The 21,314-nt window shown below is 43.4% G+C and overlaps 2 protein-coding genes across 2 annotated transcripts; both read right to left on the minus strand.

Annotated features, from left to right (window-relative positions):
• Positions 1-157: 157 nt before the first annotated feature.
• On the minus strand, positions 158-2,032 carry MIF (macrophage migration inhibitory factor). The gene is made up of 3 exons (XM_072351131.1): positions 1,591-2,032; positions 1,036-1,208; positions 158-415 (listed from the first exon to the last, which is right to left on the minus strand). Exons 1-3 carry the CDS (start codon positions 1,696-1,698, stop codon positions 349-351), a joined length of 348 nt encoding a protein of 115 aa, XP_072207232.1. The 5' UTR covers positions 1,699-2,032; the 3' UTR covers positions 158-348.
• Positions 2,033-10,138: 8,106 nt separating this feature from the next.
• On the minus strand, positions 10,139-17,933 carry LOC140259702 (solute carrier family 2, facilitated glucose transporter member 11-like). Its single transcript, XM_072351262.1, has 12 exons — positions 17,910-17,933; positions 16,768-16,866; positions 16,118-16,278; positions 14,688-14,812; positions 14,297-14,426; positions 13,916-14,064; positions 13,176-13,363; positions 12,323-12,433; positions 11,664-11,765; positions 11,431-11,506; positions 10,671-10,798; positions 10,139-10,345 (listed from the first exon to the last, which is right to left on the minus strand). The coding sequence occupies exons 1-12, from the start codon at positions 17,931-17,933 to the stop codon at positions 10,139-10,141; spliced, it is 1,500 nt and encodes a 499-aa protein (XP_072207363.1).
• Positions 17,934-21,314: the final 3,381 nt, after the last annotated feature.

Raw genomic sequence — 21,314 nt, forward strand, 5'->3', positions numbered from 1 at the left:
AGACCTTAATGGTGCGCAGTGAGGTAAAAACGGCCCTGTGGCACTGCCACGCTCCTCCCACCGAGGGTAACAATCCTACATGTGGAAACAAACGCTAATCCTCCATTTGTTGTAACAACCACATCCAGCACCATCCAACTGAAGGCCACACCAGGCAGTTTGTTTTTAAACCTTTATTTGTTTCCCACACAGAGAAAACAGAGGAATGTTGAAGCAGCAGTAACACACTAAGGAGGGGCCATCCGTCTGTGAGGGCACACAACATGGCGCGGGGCCGGCTGCGTGGTGGGCTCTAATGGAGCACGAGGGGAGGTCTGGGAGCAGCCTCTGGGCACAGCAGGGAGAGCTCTACGCAAAGGTGGAACCATTCCAACCCACGTTGGCAGCGTTTATGTCGAAGTAGTTGATGTACACCCTGCAGGAGAGGCATAGGAATACACACAAAAAATGACTCTTATTAACTAGTTTGTGTAAGCAGCGAGCGAGACAAGGCAACAGGATAGAGGAGAGTGCATCCTGCCTTCCAAAAACTGAAGTTTTTACTGGAAAATGTTTAACATGTGTGACAGCCTCCATCAGCTGATATCCCTGGAGCCTCTGGAACTGTACTTTCTATCAAATACAAGATCAGGAGCAACTCAGGCACCTTTTGGGTAGCTGCATGTAGACACTCCCTAGAGTTCTATCCATACATGAACTGTGTGCAACCTGCTGGTTCCTACCTCTGTGTGCTCCCAGCCTACTGCTGCTCCCCCCTCGTGCTTTCAGGCCCCACCATGAGGAAACATCACACCCCAGCAGTGAATGAATCTGCATTGTGGGCTCTACCGCTTGCCAACGCTCAGGTGTTCTTTCCTAAATGGCTTCCTGGAGAACTTCCAAGGGAAAGATGCAGGCAACAAACTTTTAAGTGGACATGAAGAGCTCCAAGAGATTACTTTGTATTCTCCTAAGCTCCTGTTGCTACCTTTTGCTTTTGCAAATGATATTTCCAAAGCAGTCTCACAGCAACAGATGAAAAGGACCCAGCCCTACCTGTCTGCAGATACGTGCAAGTGCTTTGCAATCATATCGCACAGCAGCTTGGTGTAGGTCTTGTTCTGCTGCCCTCCGATTTTACCAATGCTGTAGAGGCTGCAGAGCGCGCAGGGATCCGTGGAGCCCCCAAAGGACATCATCTGATCAGGTACGATGTGCACAGCAATGTACTGCAATAAACAGGCAGAGGATAACGCGCAGCCCTCTCCCCTTTAGGTACAGCGCTGAGCATTACACAACTGCGCGCCGTGCCAGGCTCAGGGCCCGCCCTCCCCGAGGTTGCGGTGGGTCACAGCGCGGGCCGCAGCGACCCCCGAGCCGGGCTCTGAGTCCGGGGGGCGAAGGCTGCGTTTGCACCGCGGCCACACGGCGGAGATGAAGGCCGGAGGGCCGGGCCGGTGCCGCAGCTCCCAGCACGGCACATCGCCGCGCGGCAGCACTGCCGGGCCGTGATTGCGCGGCCCGCAATGCTCGTCTGGCTGCCCCCCCCCCCCCATCTCATTCCCCACGCGGCCCCGCACACAGCGCTCCCCGCCCGCCCCTCGGCCTCACCTGCGCGGGTTTGCCGGTGGCCTTGGCCAGCTGCTGGGTGAGCTCGCCCAGCAGGCTGTCGGGCACAGCGTCCTTGCAGACGTTGGTGTGGATGGTGAACATCGGCATGGCGGCGGCGCGGGGCTGCGAACAGAAAGGAGCGAAAGAGATCCGTGCGGTAGCAGTGCTTGGAGTGCGCGTGGGGCTGCACCGCGCCGGCCTTAAAGGGACCGCGCCCCGAGGGGCGGGGAGGGGGGAGGCGCCCTCCGCAGAGCCGAGCACTGAGCAACGACGGAGCCTCGTTGCGCCAGGGCCCGGCTGGAGCGCGGCTGCCGCTTTCCGCCGTTATTCCCGCTCTGTGTTACGATGTCGAGCATATTCTGAGCGTGCATTGCTGGCTGCGCTCTGAAGTTGGGCCCTGCTGCTCCGCGCGGCTTGCACTCAGCCCGGTACACGCACGTGTGGGGCTCCTGCCCCAGGATGCTGCAGAAAGGGGAGAATATCCCTGATTGATGCATGATGCATTTTTTTCCGGTTGAAAAATCAAGTAATCCGTGCAATTTCATTATTATTTTTTAACTGTGTGTATAACTTTAACACCACGTGAGGGAAAACTTGACTTGTGAGCATGATAATTATTCTGTGATGTTCTTCAGTCAAACTGAAAGTGATCTCTAACTCTTCGTTTCAGTCTTCATAGGGTATTTTTCTACTGGGGGAAATAAATAAATAACTAAATACATAAAGCAGAAGGAAGAGATGACACGGTGTGAGTCCATTGGGCGCCGAGAGGCAGCCTGAGCCGAGCCTGGCCGCTGCGCCGTGTGATGCTGTGATGTGGCGCACGTAGGCTGCGGAATGCACCCGGCACAGCCTGAGCTGCTCGGAGTGACTCACGGGAAGGCAGAGGGGAATCGAGGCCAGAGCCCGCTCTGAGCCGACAGTTTCCAGGCAGGAATCAGACACATGAACTGTTAACAAAGTTTTAATGCATCTGCTAGAAAGCTGCCATCCATCCGCATGGCTCTGTGAGCACACACAGCCCTGAACAAAGAGTGGAGGATGCTGTTTGAAGCGGCACGGGCCGTCACGCAGCAGTCCTGGCTCATGTTGCTCTCACAATGGAGAGGCACCTGCAGTTTCCTGCTGTTTTACCCCTTTGACTCTTAGTATTTGCATGGCTTCTAAGGATGAAGGAAATTGAAAGGTAAAATATTTTACAGAGAATGGATCAGGCAGCTTTCTGATGATGTGCTACAATCACACATAGAAAGGCAAAAGAAAAGGCCTTTACATTTCTTATTAGAGAGTGTAAAGCAAGACTGGTAACAAGTAGGTGTGGTCTCGATGGTACTTTGTCTCAGAGTTACCTCAGGAACATAAGGTTCAGTGTTTGGATGCTCTGAAAACAACTCAGAAGGCATGTAGCACAGAAACATTTCCAAGATGTTGGTCAGGTTGAAGTATTTCCTGGAGACTAACTGCAAAGAGCAGGGCTGGGAAATCTCTGGTTGCACTTGTGCATGCCTGACTTCATTGCAATCAAAACCAGAGCTATTGGACCAGGGATAAGGAGACAAGAAAATACAGAGGTGTCACTCTTTGACCTGGTGGCTCTATGAAGGTGGCAGACTGCTTCTGGGAGAAGGGAACTGCCTCCTCCGCTAGAGGACTGCTGTGTTTGGGGGCTGCATAACCACTGTCTGAGAGCTAGTCTGCCAAAAGAATACATACCTGCCATCCTGCCTTCCTCAGGGTTCAGCTCTGCCCGGCTGAAAGCAGGAATGAACCACGTTTTGTATTTAGATCTGAGGTAGCACCTTGCTTCCTTGGTTGTGCTGCATTGATTCACAGACCAGTTTCCATATGTTATCCCCTGAATCATCTTCTTGCATGTTGAGGCACAGGCTTTTAGTTAGAAACTGCTGGCTGCAAAGCAAAGCTGCGATAGGGATAAAACGAGATGTTCACAATAGTGCTTAAAATAAGGGTGAGATGGGATTGTAATTCCAGAAAAAAATATATAAAAATAAATAGAAATCAGGTGTATTGTGATTTTTTTAATATTAGCATTGTTTTTAAAAGAGATTCAGGAAACAAATCTGTATTCAGTCTGTTTTACTTTGGAAGCAAATTATATTATCTGACCTAGGGCTTGAATAATAAATATTTATGTGGAAATCTTCCTTTCATAATTCACCACTCTGACATCTGGGAATGGCTCACTGTGCATCTCCCGCATTTTGAGCTGTGCTCTAATCTTCATGTCATTGCAAATTGTTCTGTGGATGAAAAGGGGAGGGCAGAACAGTGGACAGTGGGTTTTTCCACTCGCTCCCTCCGCCTGTTCTGAGTTCTGTGACACATTTGCAGCGTGATTGTTTCTGCAAAGCAGCTACATGTGCAGGTACTTACACCTAAGGTGGACCTGGGATATAGTCCAGCTATTTAAGTAAAAAGCAGTGCTGTCTTCTTCCTTGTGAAGGAAGACCCATAAACCACATTGGTAGCTTCTTGACTTACATTTAAATACATTTTGAAATCAGGTCAAGATAGATGTGTTTAAGCTGGGCCAGACTGCCCAGCATGAACAGGGCAGAAGCATACCTACATGGAGAGCTCACCTTCAAACAGAAGATTGCATTATTTTAAAGAGAAGCTTCTATTAGGAATATTTGAGAAAGCTCCCTCTCATCTCAGCCATGGGCCTTTCCACAATAACATGAGATTCTCAACTGTACAGGTTCCCACTGGGTTTCTATTTTTGCTTAGTCAGCAGACAAGATATTAGAACAGCAGTGTGTCTTTACATTTGTGCCAATTGCAGATAACATGACTAAAGCTTCTGTATTCAAAAACCACGTTGAGTGCTGAAGAATAAGCTGTGACCACCTTAGAACACCTCAAGCAAAGGTGGTGTTGTTCCAGCCCACATTGCCAGCACTGATCTCAGGCTGACCAAAGCCTGAGGGAGAAGACAGATGCTGTTAGCTGCTGTGAGAAGAGTGCTGCAGGCTGGCTGGGTGTTCCTGCAGCAGGAACCCAGAGCTCTGTACTTCTCAGGGCTGCAGCACCTCTCTGCAACTTGTATGCTTCTTACTGCAGATTCTGCAAGATGCATTCAGGTGTTGCTGCCCCTAAGTGCCTTGTTTACTTGCATTCTGGAGCTGTTATTGTTTTCCTACTTCTTGTTATAAGGCAATCTCGGGATGCTGCATTTGAAACACACAGTCTGTTCTGCAGCAGAATGGTGTAGACATTCAGGAGGTGCTTCTATCTAAATCAAAGCTTTTTAATAGCCATCCATCCATACCCACCAGTGGTGAGGTATTGATATGTATTACTCAAATTATCAGTTTAATAACATGAAGTTATTGCATCTGTACCTGGCTTGTACGCACATGAGATATGTGGTACATATGGTGACTGAGCCTCCATCATTTTAACCAAGACAGATTTTACAGCTTTTGGACTTGGCAGCTCATGTAGTTGTTCCTTTCCTCTTTTTAACTGGAGAGCTCCCTGATCGCTGGGCATTTAACATCTTCAAGAATGTTAACAGGAAACACTGTATTGCAAGTTTGGGGTTAATAGGTTTACTAACCTGTGGAAAGTCATGTCAGACAAACAGCTGTAGGAGCTCACCTGTCAGATGGCATTTTCAGCTGTTTGTTCAGCAGGTGACAAAGCAATTTGGAGTAGACTTTGCTCTCCTGTCTTCTCAGTGCTGTAAAGAATGTATATAGCAGAAAGGTCTGTGGAGCCGCTGAAGGACATCCCATGATCAGGAGAGATCTGTATTTCTAGCTACTGCTGGAAGAAAAAGTATTATCCTCCTTTGCCACATTTGGAAAAGCTTCGAAAATCCCCAAAGATATCTGTGTACCTGAACTGCTAGGAAAATAGTTGTGTGCCTATCATGTATGGTTTTGAATTTCTACTGCGTGTACTTCTTGGCATCTCAGACCTCATAAATATCTTTCTGTAAGTCACAAGGATGAGAATGTTTGAAGTACAACCACACTCCCATGGTGTGCCATTTGGAGAGCTGCACTGTCACCACAGTTCCTCCATTTATTGCAGAAAGGCTTTTTTTCCTAACTAAAAGGACTAACAGCTCATAAAATAATAAGGAACGATCCCAAGTACTTGTAGATGCTTTTTACCACTTTCAAGAATGCAAATACTTTAACTCTTGCTCTTATTAAGTTACTTTACAGCCCAGATCCTTCTATGTCTTCTGTCTTCATCTTGAAGATTTTGTTCTTCCAATCTTACTTACCACATCCAGAGCTTTCACGTGTTATTATCTTAGTGTATAGATTTGCATTCTTTTCCAAGACATTCACTGCTGTGATAAAAACCCAAACAAGGACATCATACCATTTAGGTGTTGGTTCCTACTAACTGCTCCAGTTGGGTAGAGATAACCGGCAGAAAAATTCACCTCATGCTCTCAGATGTGAGCAACTGCCACTGGCTGGCAGCAGATATTCCCCTTTTGTACCCAAACATGCCTGAATCCCAGAACACCCATAGAAAAGAAAAACACCCAAAAAGCCATGGAGTTTGTTATGTAAGGAAACACTGCTGAAAACAGGGCAGGAGGCACACAGGCACACATAGATTTTCACTCCAGAGGAGTGTACTGTAGAAATGCTCAGTGTCTGGCAAAAGGTGATCTTGCAGTGAACCCTGACCACTGCACACAATTGCAGCCATCAGCCCTGCTGTGCCCAAGTATGTACTGGAATGTGGGTTCTGGATGCTCTGCCCAAGTATATTGAAGGAAGAAGAACTTTGTGATGTCATCTTTACTGGCTGTGTGTTTTGGGTGCGAATTGGGTACTCCAGGGGCCTGGTGACCTGCAGTACACCCAGAACCCCTCCAAGCCTGCAGGCTCTCTCTGCCTGTGTGGGAAGAGTAAATGCCACTGGGGGCTGGCTATCACACTGCTCCAATCCTGCATTCCTGAGAGATTTTGCACCTCACTGGCTCCTGCTGCAGAATTTCCTGCTGAAGTAAATGTGAACTGACACAGATGAGGTCTAGATCAACATTCCCCTCATTAAACAAAATACAGCTCAATCCTACTTTTGTTCTTGATAGCAGGAAAACTGGAAGAAAGTATCCATGTTAACATTAACAAGCAGCCTATACCCTGCTGCTAATACATAGTGTCAGGTCCATGCACTGGGGAATCCAGGGATCAGTTCCTTTGGCATCCATCTGGCTTCTGTTATTACCCACGTTTATTAGCAGCGCATCACTGGAACTCAGCAGCAATTTACCCTCTTGCTAAAACAAGCTAGCCTGAGTACCAGGGGCTGTCTGGGTAATTAGTCTTGGCTGTCATTTAAAGCTTGTTTGGGTGCAAGGAACATCAGATCACAGCAGATGAATGAAGAAGATCCCACTGAGATCCCACTTTCTCAGTCCAGCTTTCCCCAGCCAGACTCCCCATGTCTCAGGGAGCTGTATGCCAGATGTCTGTAAGCACGTGCCTTTAAACATCTATCTCAGAAACAGGTCACTGTTAGAAAATAAATCAAACTGAAAGATTAATCTCCATTACTTTCTCCTTAGAGCAGTTTGAAAATGGTTGTTGAAGCAGTTTTGTTTGTTTGTTTTCCCAGTAAAATATAAATCAAAAGTCTATTTGTTTAAAAAAAAAAAAAAAATCAGGATTTTTTCGAATGGTACCATTTCCTGTGAGAGGAAAGCTCTGCATTCCAGCACGCCCTAATCCTTTCCTTCTCTCTGCCATAACTTTGAGACTCTCTCCCTTTCCTATTGTCTCCTTTGTCACGAAGGAGTTGGCATCCTCTCCAAAAAAGAGTCTTTGTTGTTCCCTGTATATTTCTGAGTCCCATTACATGTCCCTTCCACACTGCTGCACAAACCTGCTCCAGCTGCATCCCAGTCCTGGCCTCTAGCTTTATATCCAGGGGCTGTTATGCAAGAACTACCAGCTGACGATCCCCCTCCCGAGACAGCAAGTACTTGTTTGCTGGATTGATGATTTATAAAAGCACGTCCACTTCACAGGAGTAGTCTTTATGTTTCTGCATGTGTTGAGGAAAAAAATCCCACTCCATTTATGGTTTAACCTCTTTTCTGTGGAAATAAGTCTTATGCAATCCTAAAGCATTCTTCTGACTCTTCTGAGATAGCTAACTTCAGTCAAATATGGCAGAGATTGATTTCCTGCATGTTTAATGATACAGGCTGTCTACACTGAGTTCTGTTAGTGGCCTCAGAGAAAGAGGAATGCTTTATTGGGTGTCAAACAATCTTCTCGGAAGGGACTCAGTACAATTCTTCTTCAGGTCTGCTGGCAGACAAGTCAATTTGATGAGGACATCCAGCTACATAATTGGCTTTTTGAATCTGTAACCACAAAGCAATGTCTAGCTGCAGAAACATCACTTAGGACTCTGGATGGTGTTAGTCAGTAGCTGTCAGTGTGGAGCCTGAGCTAACAAGGTGTGTGGAAGCTTCTCTACTGCTTTTGAGCTCTGTGTTTTGCTGGAAGTGAAACAAGAACATTGATATGATGCTGTCTCTGAGCTGGCGACCACAACCCAAACCCAATGTAGAATCCAACTGGAAGCAACAGAAGCTTTTAAAACTTCCTTCCAAAAGCTCACTGAAATCTTGCTGCCTTATTCTACTAAGGGAAAAAAAGCTATTCCAGTCTTCTCCATGACAGAAAGGAATCTCTCTTGATCCTTGCAGTCTGACTTCTCTTGTGCTTTTTCCCTTCTGTAAATCTCTAATCTGCTCACCTCTTTCTCAAGGTGGGGAGCCTCTGGCTGAGTGAAGTACTCCTGCTGAGGTTTAGTGCTATCTTGTTCACAACAAATGAGATTTCCCTATGCTCACACATCATTTTAACACTTATTTTTTGTTGTAATCCATGATACCTCCTTGAATCCTTAGCTCTTTAATGAATTATTACTTGTCTTTTGTGCACTTTGATATTACATCTAGGGAGGAAGAATTACACACACCAGTACAGGTTGGGGGGTGACCTGCTGGAGAGGAGCTTTGCTGAGAGGGACCTGGGTGTCCTGGTGGATGACAGGTTGGCCATGAACCAGCAGTGTGCCCTCGTGGCCAAAAAGGCCAATGGCATACTGGGGTGCATTAAAAAGAGCGTGGCCAGCAGGTCAAGGGAGGTGATCCTCCCCCTCTACTCTGCCCTGGTGAGGCCTCACCTGTAATACTGTGTCCAGTTCTGGGCTCCCCAGTACAAAAATGACAGGGACCTCTTGGAAAGAGTCCAGTGGAGGATCACAGAGATGGTGAAGGGCCTGGAGCATCTCCCCTATGAAGAAAGGCTGAGTGAACTGGGGCTGTTTAGCCTTGAGAAAAGATGGCTGAGAGGGATCTAATCCAGGTTTATAAATACCTGAGATGTGGGGGCCATAGTGGCGAGGCCAAACTCTTTTCAATGGTACGTGGAGACAGGACAAGGGGAAATGGACATAAGCTGGAACATAGGAAGCTCTGCACGAATGTGCACAAGAACTTCTTTACAGTGAGGGTGACGGAGCACTGGGACAGGCTGCACAGGGGGGTTGTGGACTCTCCTTCTCTGGAGATATTCAAGACCTGCCTGGACACTGAGCTGTGTGACCTGGTGCAGGGAACCTGCTTTGGCAGGGGGTTGGACTCGATGAGCTCTGGAGGTCCCTTCCAACCCCTACCATTGTGTGACTCTGTGATTCTGTGATTCTGAATCTCTTCTGCAGTGATTTGTTGGAAGCAGGTGGTATGATCCAAAGCATTTAGTGACAAATCGTACTATAGCTGTTAGTGGTCACCTAGAAAAACTTAGACTGTATTTGTAATGAACTTCAGAACCCGTTTTTTTCTACTGGGTACAATAATCTCTAGGCATTTGCAGCTTGCTTATGTAACAAGGAAAACATTTCCAAAACAAACTCTTTTCTGAAATCGTCTGATGTCATTCCCAGAAGCTGATGTGCTGGTCTGGAAACCAGATTCTTAGATGCCACAAAAGCTCTGGAGAGTGTTTTATAGGAACCACTGAACCTCTTTTACATACAACAGTAACAGTTCAGCCAGCCCTTCATCCTGCCTGGAGTTGCTAAGAAGTTCTCCACTGAGATTCCCATTCTGTCTCCAGAAGGAATGTATCATAGAACAATTTCACCTTCAATATTTTTTTCTATTTAGAAAGCTGGAATGTTTTCTCCTATATTCCTTTGCTAAGATTTGAACCTACATTTTGTTGAACTGCCCAAAACCTCGTATCTAGTTTTTCCTCTATCAGCCTTCAAGTCAATTATTTTATTTTATTATTGATTCCTATTTTATCTCTCTTTTGTGACTGATGAACATTCGGTCTGCTTAATCCTTCCTAAGTGACAAAACTTCCTGTTAGAGTGTTTAGATATCAGCAAGAAATAAAACCCTAACATAATGACTGCCATAACAAACAGGAAAAAAACAAACACGGAGGATCTTATGTTCTATTTATTTCCATTGCAGCATTGTTTTCTGTCTTTTCTAAAGGATGCAGATTTCTCCTTTGAACATTCAGAGTTTGGTGCAGAACGACTGATCCTTAGGGAAGTTATTTTCTGTAACTGAGATTTCCTTCTTGCCAAAATTCAGCTTGTTGAACTCTGCCTTTATCTCCATGATTGACTTTCCCTTGGTCTCAGGGAGATACAGGTAGACGAAAACTGCTGATAAAGCGAGGATTCCCAAAAAGAGGAGGAAGCAGAAGGGACCGAGGTTATCCTGCAAGCAGAAATGAAAAACACTGTGAGGAAAATGAGAACCTCATTTCCACCTCTTTGCCCTTGTTTATGGGTCTGTGTCTTACTAATGGAAATTCAAAGTTTTGTTCAATACATGAACCAGAATGAGTATCACACCAGCAGTTTCCACTGGCCATGTTTGATCTGCTGCTTCTCTGAGAGGCTTGGGATATTCCTGAGCAGGCTTGATGTTCAGACAGAGCTCTAAGCTTTGCATAGCAATGCAATTTATTGCTGTAATTTAACTCCCTGTCAGCTTTTAGAAGTAGATGAGCCTAGAGGGAGGAATCTGGTTAATGACTTACAACAATCAATGGAAAAATCATCCCGAGTACAAACAGTCCCATCCAGTTGATGCAGCCAACAATCAGAAAGGCTGATGGTCGGAATGACTGGCTGAAGATTTCAACCATGATAGTTATAGAGGCTCCAGCTGTAAAAGAAAAGCAGAACACAAGCAAGGTATACTTGTTTCCTCCATTTCACGGTGCAGTGGCAATGCTAAGAAACATCAGGCAGAGTAGATGGCCTGCTGGCAGATCACCTCTGCTGTGGGGCTGAAAGACCTTGATTCCAGAAAGGTTCTACAGATGCTAATTTAGGACTTTGGGTTTCTCTCGTACATGCTGGAATCCTTTTGCTGATGCCAGTGCATCTGTTCAGTTCCCTATTGCATTGGTAGCCATTGGTAATAGCTCTTATGGCTCCTGTAGTAATTTCTGCCTGAAGTATGTTGATGGCTATAAAGCTTAACTCACTGAGTAATGAAAGGTCAGTCACTACCGTTCACCTGGCAGTGCCTCGAATCCTATTTTTGGCTGAGTATTTTTTAAAGTGTTCTGAAGTTTCATTCTTAAACTCTCTGAAGAAAGTGATAGTTTTAAATTATTAGGGTATGGGGATTGGCAAAAGGATTTGAGGTGTTTGTATCCTTTTTCTTTCTCCCATTTGTACCAATCTACCCTTTTCTCCTACTTTCCAGAATTTTATCATGGGATTAGTCTGTTCTTTCCTTGCCAGTCGTGTTGCCAACCAAGATGATGCAAAATTTTCTCTCTTACTCACATGGCCCAATTCCATAGAAGACAACGAATAGGAAGATCAAGACAACGCTGCAGTAATGCATCCAGAAGAACTGGTGCTGAAAGTGAGAAACCAGTGATACCAAACTGTTAGATACATGCAAGACTGCCAGAGCTCTTTTATTTCCACTGACTCCAGTTTTCGTACTTATTCAGGCAGGACTGGAAATGTGGGTTGATGCTGCGCAAGTTACCAGAAGGCTACTAGATCTTTACCTGCAGTGACAGGGTGGTGGTAAGGAGTGCTAGCACAGAACACATTAGTGTATATCCTCTCCAGAGCAGCACCTTCCTCCCAAATCGCTCTATAAGGGTGCTCTGAAAGGCAGAAAATGTGTCATAAATCTCAGTTCTCAAATGAATAACTCCTGCCCTGTACATGTGTCTTTCTCATGAGCCTTATCTGCATAATAGTCAGCGATCTGAGAGGCTCTTAAATCCAGATAAATTTATCAGCTTCAAAGCTGTTATTTGTTTCTCCTAGACTGTTTTTAGATAGTTTTCTTTCTTTCATGATTGTATATATCAAATTGTATATGCATATGTACACTCATCTAATCCCAGCCATCAGATGCAGCTAATACAGACGCCTATTCCTTTGGAGCTGTGCCTCTGACCCTTGTGTTCTGCTCATGCCTTCTCATTTAGTGTTTACTCATTGTAACAGAATGAGAAAACATTTTTACAGAACAAAAAAGATTCTAAAGATATAATGGAAAAGAGCTGCCTTTCATCCTTCATGTGGTTTTATAGAAACAGGAAGATGTGTCTTAGGTTATGCAAATCTACCCTGAGCCTGCTTATAAGAAAGGAAAAGCACAGTTGACTAGATTACATTTTATCCTTCAAACTCCAGTCTCCAAAGACTTACTTACACACAATATAGAAGATAGGCATTCACATAGCCCAACTCCCAGCGACACGTATGGGATAAGATATTCTTCAAACTTGGCTGTATGGAATACTTCAAAACAATAGAAATATATCTGAAAAATGCAGAGAGGAAATGCACCTGTGAAGAAAAGTTTAGCAATTGTGATGCGTGTCACTTTTGATCTCTTAGTGAAGTTGGAATATTAGTATGGAAGTGAAGGATAACTGTATAGTTCTGTGTTAGTAAAAGCATAGCCAACAGCTTGAGGGACTTGGTCATTCCTCCCTGCATGGTACCAAAGTCAGGAGTGTCAAATTTTGGGGTCCTCACTGCAAGAAAAACACTGAAAAACTGGATCAGGTCTGAGTACCACTGAAAGGCTTGAGGGATAAGGGTACATGACATTTGAGGAGAGACTGAGGTTTCTTCACCCTGGAGAAGAGAAGGTGGGACCTAATTGCAGGTGAGAGTAGGAAAGATGGAGCCAGACTTTTCTAAGAGGTACAAAGTGAAGGAATGAGAGGTAATGGACACAAGTGTCAGCAAGGGATGATTCTAACCGCACATAATACAGAGAGGATGGTTAAGCACTGCAACAGGGACCCAGAGAAGTCATGGAATCTCTAGGCCTCCAAATGTCAGCTGGCCCAAACCCTGAACAGCTTGATCTAACTTTGAAGGTAGCTTTAGTGTGATCAGTAGGATATGGACCAGATGACCTCCAAAGGTCTCTTCCAATGGAAATTATCCTGTGAGTTTCTTAGTCTAAGCTGGTGTAAGAAATAGTAACTTGGAGGGTTTTGTAATGCTGCCTAAAGTTGTTTATTGTTCTGAGGATAAAGAGAGCACTCAACTGCATTGATTCCACAGAGCTGCAAGGTGGTCATGACAATCATCAAAATGTAAAGCTGCCAGCGCATAGATGGCTCTTTTAGTAATTCAAGGACTCGCAAGGTTTTGGTGCTCGTCATTGCAACCTTCTCCTTCATAATGTCATCAATTTCTGCTTGATGGTCTCCTTCCCCCCAGAGCTTCCTAATGGCTGTTGGGGAGAGAGACGGAAGTGCATTATTCTACCAGAATATCTCCATCATAAATGATTACATTAAACCCTTATTCAGTCTATCCATTGATGTAGGTTCTTGGTGGCTGGTTTGTTGTCTGCTTCTGTCATCTAGTTGATCTTGAGTCAACAGGCAGATAGAAGAATACTGTTCCTCTGTTGTCAGTATAGTGTATCTTTCTAAAGTTGAGTTGACTTAGCTGTACCCCAAGTAAACATTTATGTACATTTTATTTAATAAGCACTGGGCTGCCCAAACCCTTTAAAGAGATAGTTACTGCCCAAATGGGACGCATTAAACATGCCGTTATGCGTCCATCTTTCTTTTCTGAACTGACTAAATTAGCCCAAGTGAATTCTCTGGCAGATGTTTTGCTTTAGGAAACTTGACCACTTTTGTTAGAACTACCTCTGCTATTGCTCCGTTATACACACCATTGTGTTGAACAGCTCTGTGCTGCTTTCTTATCTTCTACTGAAGCTGGCATTCTACAGAATCACGTGAATTAGGTGGCAAATTAGACACTCTACCTTTCCTGAAGGCTTCCTCATTACCCTTCTGGATCAGGAGGTAGGATGGTGAATCAGGGAAAAATGGAAGAGTAATCAGTTGAACCAATGCTGACAGTCCACTAGATGCTAACAACCATGGCCACAAAGCTTCACTTCCTAAAATCTCCCTGGAAAGTGCATGTGAAACAACGTTATGAATGTTCTCCTGAGTGGTGAGGAATGCTCAGTTTCCATTCAAGGGTGCAGTGGAGCAATTTAATCGAAAGTTTTTTTCTGGCAAAAGATAAGCCCTGTTTTAGGGAAGATTAAAGTTTCTCAGTCATTGAGTAGATGAGATGGTAAGTATATAGAAAGATTTCTACTGTTTTTTGTGTAACACAATAGAAAAACAGAATTTACCGTAGTCCAACAACCTGTCCTGTGAATTTTCCCAGTGTCAGAAAAACAGCAACTGTGGAGTTTGTAAATCCACGCAGCTTCTTGGGTGAAATCTCTCCTACATATTGAGGATGTATATTGAGAGAAAACCCTTTAAGAGAAAACAGGAAAAGTGACTGTTAAAATACTGCAAAAAGCTGAAATTTCTGGCCCCATCCTGTCTTCCTCTGCTTCCATTCACTCTGACATTTGGATTCAAATTCCTTGCGAAGGGATGGGGGCTTTAATTTTTATTAAGGGCCTAGTACGTTTACTTGGTTCTTTAAATTCATTACTCAAGAGTGGCAATACCTGAAGAGAAGATCCTGGGACAGCAGGGGTGCTTGCTCTGCACAATGTCATGAGCACATACCTGTACCAACGCCATAAAGAAAGCGTCCAGCCAGAATCATCTCAAAGGATTTGGCTGTTTTACTGAAGGCCATTAGAAGTGCAGCTACCAGCATGATCAGGTTGGTGATAATCTGGCACTTTTTTCTGAAACAAAGAACAATACCAAACCATGAGAATTTAATGTGAAACGAGAATCTCTTTTGACTGTTTTTCCCTGATAGAAAGCATGGCGGAACCATTCCTGTTGTTTAAAGAAATGTCTGAAAGAATTTTGACTTTGGATAGTCTAAGTGGTACTTTAAAATTTCACAGTCCTTTATGCCTGAATTCATTAATGTTTATCTCAGGAACTCCTCATAAAATGTTACATACATAGACAGTAATCTGTCTATGGCTCTTGCCATATGGATCATATTAAAGGCACTCTTGGCCAGATGGATGTGACCTGAGGTATTGGGAGATGGCAAAAAGCATTTCTCAGAGGTGAGCTTCATGCTTCAAAAAGCACTCTGTGTGAATCATGGGCTGATATGCTCCCAGTCACCATGTCTCAGGATCAAGTCAAAGTCGTTTGCACTCGGTTTTGCTGTGATGCTTGCTAGACTAGAGTCCGCTTGCATACATCAAGAACTCTCAGAGATCTTTTGTTTCAAAGACTGTAATACAGGTTATCACACACTGAATAATCCATGGGAGAACTCATTTTTGTTTCCAGTCATGGGAGACCTCTGAGTGTGGGATTAGGCAGTGTCCCACAAGAAATTTCTTGGGGGCACTTACCTGACAGGAAAGAACAGAATGGCAGGCAGGCTAAGCTGGTTTGTTAAGACCCACACGAGGGGCCTCTGGACCAATGGATTGTGGAGCAGATCTTTAAATGGATCACACCAAGCAGATAAGTTTGCCAATTTCTCTGCAAATGAAATTAGTGGTGTTATAAACAGACACTGGGAAAAGACCAGACTGGTGAGGAATTTTTCTCCTTCCAGAGAGAAAAATAATTTTGGAATGATTTCTAGCAAAATGTACTGCCAGAAATGGAGATTTCTCTCAGAGAATCTGTGTTGGTGCTGTCTTCATCTTTTACAGTGTAGTTTCAGGGAAATTTTTCCAGTTCTGTCCACAGGTTCATTAGTTTAGATATCAAAATTCGATATAATGTCATCACCCCAAAACAACTGTACATAAGTAGAAATCTGGCTCTTTGTCACGTAAGAATGTCTTCTGCACTCTGTTTTCCAGGTGTTTAGAGAGGCTGCACATAGCACGTTACAGCAAAAGACTCCACTACTTTTTGGGTGTTTGTAAAGCTTGCTGGATTTTGCAAGTTGAAAACATTGGATGTGCCAGTACACGCAGTTTAGTCTGCAATCAGGCTGCTTTGACCAAGAAGAAAAGGGTTATTCATTCACTTTGGTGTTTCCTTTTACTTGGACTAGAAGCACTTACTTCCTGTATTTGGTAGTCAGGTAGCCACAGCAGAGGCTCCCCAGGAAGCCTCCGATCCCAAAGACAGACACAATGAAGGACCACAACAGCATGATTGTCTCTGGATGGAGGGGAGAGCCATGTCGCTCTATCCAGGTTTCATTAATAAACTTCCTGATGTGCTGAAAAGGAAAATGATTTTCGATTGGATAATGGGTGTCAGATTCCTTCATTTTATTTGGTTGCCATACTTCAGTTCTAGCCCAGACTAGATTTCTTTTGAGATTAACTTCCTGAGTAAAATAGGTTAGTTGAGAGCAGGTTCAAAATATTCAAATTAGTGTCAGTGTCTGATCTTTTACAATTACATCAGGAGAAAAAGAAAGAAGTAAAATTACAAATCAAATTCAGACAGGTTAATGCAGGACGGCTCTCTTTCTTATAGGCTCTAGCTATGAGAAGCGTGTTTTATACACATGGAAGACAGTAATGGTGCTGGAAGTGTAATACTGTGACTTTGACATCTGTGTATTTGGCCATGTTTTGCCTGTAAGTAGCATACAGGAGAGGAGATCATATGCATGGCAGATTGATGAACTGGAAACTGGATTGATGAACTGGAAAGTAAGACCCCCCACATCTTAAAACTGGCCAGGGAGATGGCTACTTACTGCAGAGGGGGAGTTGATGACTGAAATATGGAATCCATATGGGAAACTACCACCAATTCCCAGCACTAGGACCATTTGAAATAGCCCCTGGAACTGAACCTGTGAAGTGAAAATGAAGTTCTCCGTCAACTTCACATTAATGTACTGCTTTTGTTTCTGACTTTGTTGTTGTCCTTAAGCTTAATAAAGGAACAATACTTTTAACATTTGCCTTCTTCAGAAAGGCATGGACTAAAAAGAGAAGATGATAATTTGGAATAGACTTTATAATTGCACTAATATAAAACTCTCCCTCACACAAAACTACCCAGACGTATCTGGGGTATGTGATACTACTGATCTGTACAGAAGGCGCTGTGCCCTGTGTCCTTTTCAAGCCAGATAATCACAGAATCACAGCATGGCTTTGGATGGAGGGGACCTGAAAGATCACCCAGCCCCAACTCCCTGCTGTGGGCTGGCTGCCCCGCACCAGGTCAGGCTGCCCAGGGCTCCATCCAACCCAGCCTTGAGTTCCTCCAGGGACAGTTCTGAATTTCCTTCAAAGCTCTATCTCAGATTCAGTGGATTTGCCTACCAACAAAAGCATTCAAACAAGTTAACTCACCTTTCTCACTCTTGCTTTTTTTTTTAATGGGTGCATGATAGATTTAGAAATTAAGAATTTTAGTATGTAGTGAAAGCTGAGAAATAAGAGTAAGAAATAGTTGTTATAATTTCTTCCCATCTTAAGACTGTGGTAACTCCTGATGGACGATATTGAATGGATGGATGAAATGAGGAAGCTCATTACTTTTGCAGCTTGTCACGTATATCCTAGCCTTTTGCAGCACAGTTAATCCATTCATTACTTTAGAATTAGCCATGAAAGTAATCAGTGCCTGCTAGTTTTCAGTAATTCAGCAGACAAAAGTACAACAGCATTGTCAGACAGTGGAACTGCAACCATTTCTGTTAGTTTTTATTTTGTCTTCTTGCATGAAAAATACTTTTCGATGCTCCAAACCTTGTTGGTGATGTTTAAATGCAGAAGTGAAGGATGGTCACTGTCCTAAAAGAGCTCATAATCTTTAAGAAATCTGGATTACGTTAACCTTGCCCTTTAAATGTCAGGGACATGAGAAAAAGTGACATTTACTCACCAGGTCAGAGAAAAAGGTGGCCATCTCCGATGAAAGAGCTGATTCCTGTTGCTTACTGACTGGTACCTGCCAAAGGAACTGAAAGCTCACATTACACAATAGCAGCGTCAGTGAACTAGTCCCACGTTACTGAAGTTAAAGTTTAGTTAGAAGGTTTTTGAGTTAATTACACTTATTTCAGCTGTTGTACAAAGTTTAGAATTGTTGGATTAAATATTTCAACCAATGGTTACATCTAGCTCAAGTAACCAAGACGGTCTCCCTTGCAAGGAACCTGTATACATTATGAACTCCTTTTTGTACTAGGGCAATAGGAAACAGAGACATTGATTTTAAAAGGAATTCCAATAGCCATAAATTGCTTAGTTGTCATTAGAAACTAAGAACCATGGAGGCAGTGTTATCTGTTGGGAATTTTAGATGGGGCTCAGATCTGGATCTGCAGGACTTTTGGAAGGAGCCTAACAATTCTACAGTGGCACATTGGGCTCAAGCAGCTGAATAGTTAGGAGAAGTGGATTTTTCTTTGTTGGGAAAGGAAGATTCAATATCAGTCTAGTAACATCCAGAGATGGAATGTTATCTCTTACATCACAGGGAATGTTTTCAGTCTTTAACTTCATTTATTTCATGGCTAAAATGGTTTTATATGTGTTAAGCTGGTAAATGGCTTAGATACCATTTACATTTTACACCTCAGTTACAGAAGATGAAGAAATCAGACAAAAATTATTGTATGCAAATAGCCATACTAGAAAATGTATCACCCACAAAGAATATCCACAAATTCTCCAGCTGCCATCTGAGATGCAGTGCCACCTGGCCATTTTCCTCAGCTTTGTGTTGCTCTCACAATGAAATTGTCTTTGTTTTTGATGTAAGCTGAGAGTGCGTGGTGGAGCTTTTTTGCCTTCTCTCCCCTCCCTCCTCCTCGCCTCCCTTTCTCTTCCCTCTCCTCCTCTCCTCTTTTTCTCTTTCTCTTTCTTTCTGATTAGGTCTCCAGCAGTGAAAGTGTTGTTAGAACACAAGTGAGATCATCCCTTTGATGCTAGGAATTAATTTATTTTTCTGGAAAGTCATGCAAAGTTGGAATGACAAACTGACCATCTGCCAAAGGAAAGAAATGCTATGCCAGCTGCTGGGATCTGCCTTGCTTAGGTGGTGCTGGGGGAAAATGCAGCGTTACAATCATGCAAGACACACATATGCAAAGCTGTCCTAAACCTTCTCAAATAAGGTCTAACCATCCCATGTCTGTTTTTAGTGTCTATGTAACAGCACTTCTCTGATCTAGTTTGAAAGTTTTTGTATCTGCCTCAGAGTCAGTATTTGAGAAAATCCTTACACATCAGCTGATGGCTCTTCTGAGTGGTTCACCTCTTTGTCTCTGGGCTGGACTTCCACAGTACTCTGAAGTATCAGCAGGATGCTGCAGTCATGCCGTTTCAGATAACTGGCTGGTATGTTTACGAGGGTTTTGGCAACTTTTATTCATTCTGACCCCAGAACATCAAGGAAGACCTGGATTGCTAAGGCTTAAATAGCTGAGCAGAAGTGCCAGTATACCCAGCCAAGATGTTATATGCTATGAATTATTGAAGATACTCCAGCTTTATATTTGAACCATACATTTTTGCTTTTTCATCCCTTGACCAGGCTGTTACCAGAATACAGCTCTCGCTCCACTGAGCACAGGCAAAGGTTGACCTGTGCTCCAAACAGCTGTTCCACTTCGTTGTCACATTAATGTTCCATAGGGCATCAGCTCACTTCCTGTTAAAGATCGTATGGAGAAGACTTTCCTAATAACATCTAATGAATAACAGATCAGAGGAGTGGCTCACTGGAGAGTCAATCCAGCAATGCTACATGATCTTCTTATGTTTCCAAAGATTTGGGGTATTGTTGCAACGGAATGAAGGATGTGCTCAGACTGATGGGTTAGGAAAAGATAGTTCTGTTTTACCAACAGTTGAGATTTCTACAAGGAAAGATTTGTCTCCAAATGACTCGTAGTTTCCATTTATGTTGTTATACATAGAATCATAGAATCTTAAAATGATTTGGTATGGAAAGGACCCTTAGGATCATCTAGTTCCAACCCCACTGATATAGGGAGGAACACCTCCCAGGAGACCAGGCTGCTCACAGCCCCATCCAGCCTGGGTACATATATACATACACATATACAGAACCCTGCAAAATTTTGGGCCGTTTCTGACTCCAGGGACTCTCCGTGTTTCATAGATTATCTTTTAGGGAGAGGTCTTGAGTGTTCTTCAATATGAAAGAAGTAACAAAAAATCCCAGTCATGGAAAGATCTGCACATCAACAGTTTTTTCTAGTCAGCTCTTCCTGAGGGACGTCCTACTGTTTGTAAGGAAACAGCTGTGGAGGCCAGGCGCATTATTATAAGTTCATCTGCCATTTTTATTACGTTTAACATTTACAATAAAAGGTAAGCAGCAGTTAAGATGAATAACAGAATTCGTATTTTGAATAGCCTCATTGAAGTAAATACACCAGTCAAAGCAGTATCAGAGATAAAAAGGAACATTTATTTCACTATGTACGTCTAGTGTTTAGATTTTACTTTGTATGTTACACTCCACTGCATATTGTTATGTGCTTCACTGCCCACAATGCAGTTTGATCCTGGGGGGGTAGCTGCAGGCTTAAGGAGATGATGCTGTTTGGGTGATAGCACTGAGTACCTGAAAGGACTCCCGGTGCTTCTGTTTTCTGGTGATGGGATCTGTGACTTTGTTAGCTGTATTGCCACTGAAATAAGTAAAGCTGTATAGGAATTTTTTACTAATTCTTTATTCAATTCATGAATAAATCTGGTCTTCGAATCAAATGATTGATTTTCTTTCTTTTTTTTTATTTTAAATAGAATAAATCAATGCAGTCCAAAGAAAGGAGAGATTCTGATATTTAACGTTTTAAATCCAAATGTGCTGAATTTTGACAAACTAGAATGAAAACCTGATAACAGAAGAAAATTGTGGCATTAAGTACAGGAATCTGGAAAGATGTGGTTGTTCAGTCTAAAGAAACAAAGACTTTCTGTCCTATTCTGTTATTTCTTTTTCTTTAATGTGTTGTGAATTGAGGACTAGCCAGAAATAGCAAGCTGAGAACTTCACTGTTGCTATTTCAGGGTTGTAAATACAAACTCATAGAATCATAGAGAGAGGAACAATCATAAGTCTTCCTTTTCTGTGCGGTCAGCAGAATGTTTACAAATTCTCCATGTAGTTTCAGTGTGTATTAATTGCTCTATTATAGAAGAGATTTACACATCAGCAAGTTGAGCCAAGATGTGCATGAGTTAGACAAGTCTATTCCACTAATATCAGCCATCATCCTTTTCTAAGCTGCCCAGAGTGGAGTGCTTTAGA

The sequence above is a fragment of the Excalfactoria chinensis genome, chromosome 16 (genome assembly GCF_039878825.1).
Source record: "Excalfactoria chinensis isolate bCotChi1 chromosome 16, bCotChi1.hap2, whole genome shotgun sequence".
NCBI lineage: Eukaryota > Metazoa > Chordata > Aves > Galliformes > Phasianidae > Excalfactoria > Excalfactoria chinensis.

Bases quoted from the DNA above. Each gene is read 5' to 3' on its own strand.
- MIF (XM_072351131.1), bottom strand. From the start codon at position 1,698: ATGCCGATGTTCACCATCCACACCAACGTCTGCAAGGACGCTGTGCCC. The intron at 1,209-1,590 runs GTGAGGCCGAGG...TGTTTATTGCAG, and splicing joins CCACCGGCAAACCCGCGCAG to TACATTGCTGTGCACATCGT. The intron at 416-1,035 runs GTAGGGCTGGGT...CCTCTCCTGCAG, and splicing joins TTGCACGTATCTGCAGACAG to GGTGTACATCAACTACTTCG.
- LOC140259702 (XM_072351262.1), bottom strand. From the start codon at position 17,933: ATGGCCACCTTTTTCTCTGACCTG. The intron at 12,434-13,175 runs GTTGAGTGCTCT...TGCATTTTTCAG, and splicing joins AGCTCTGTGGAATCAATGCA to ATATATTTCTATTGTTTTGA. The intron at 10,346-10,670 runs GTAAGTCATTAA...TTCTGCTTGCAG, and splicing joins TGATTTTTCCATTGATTGTT to GATAACCTCGGTCCCTTCTG.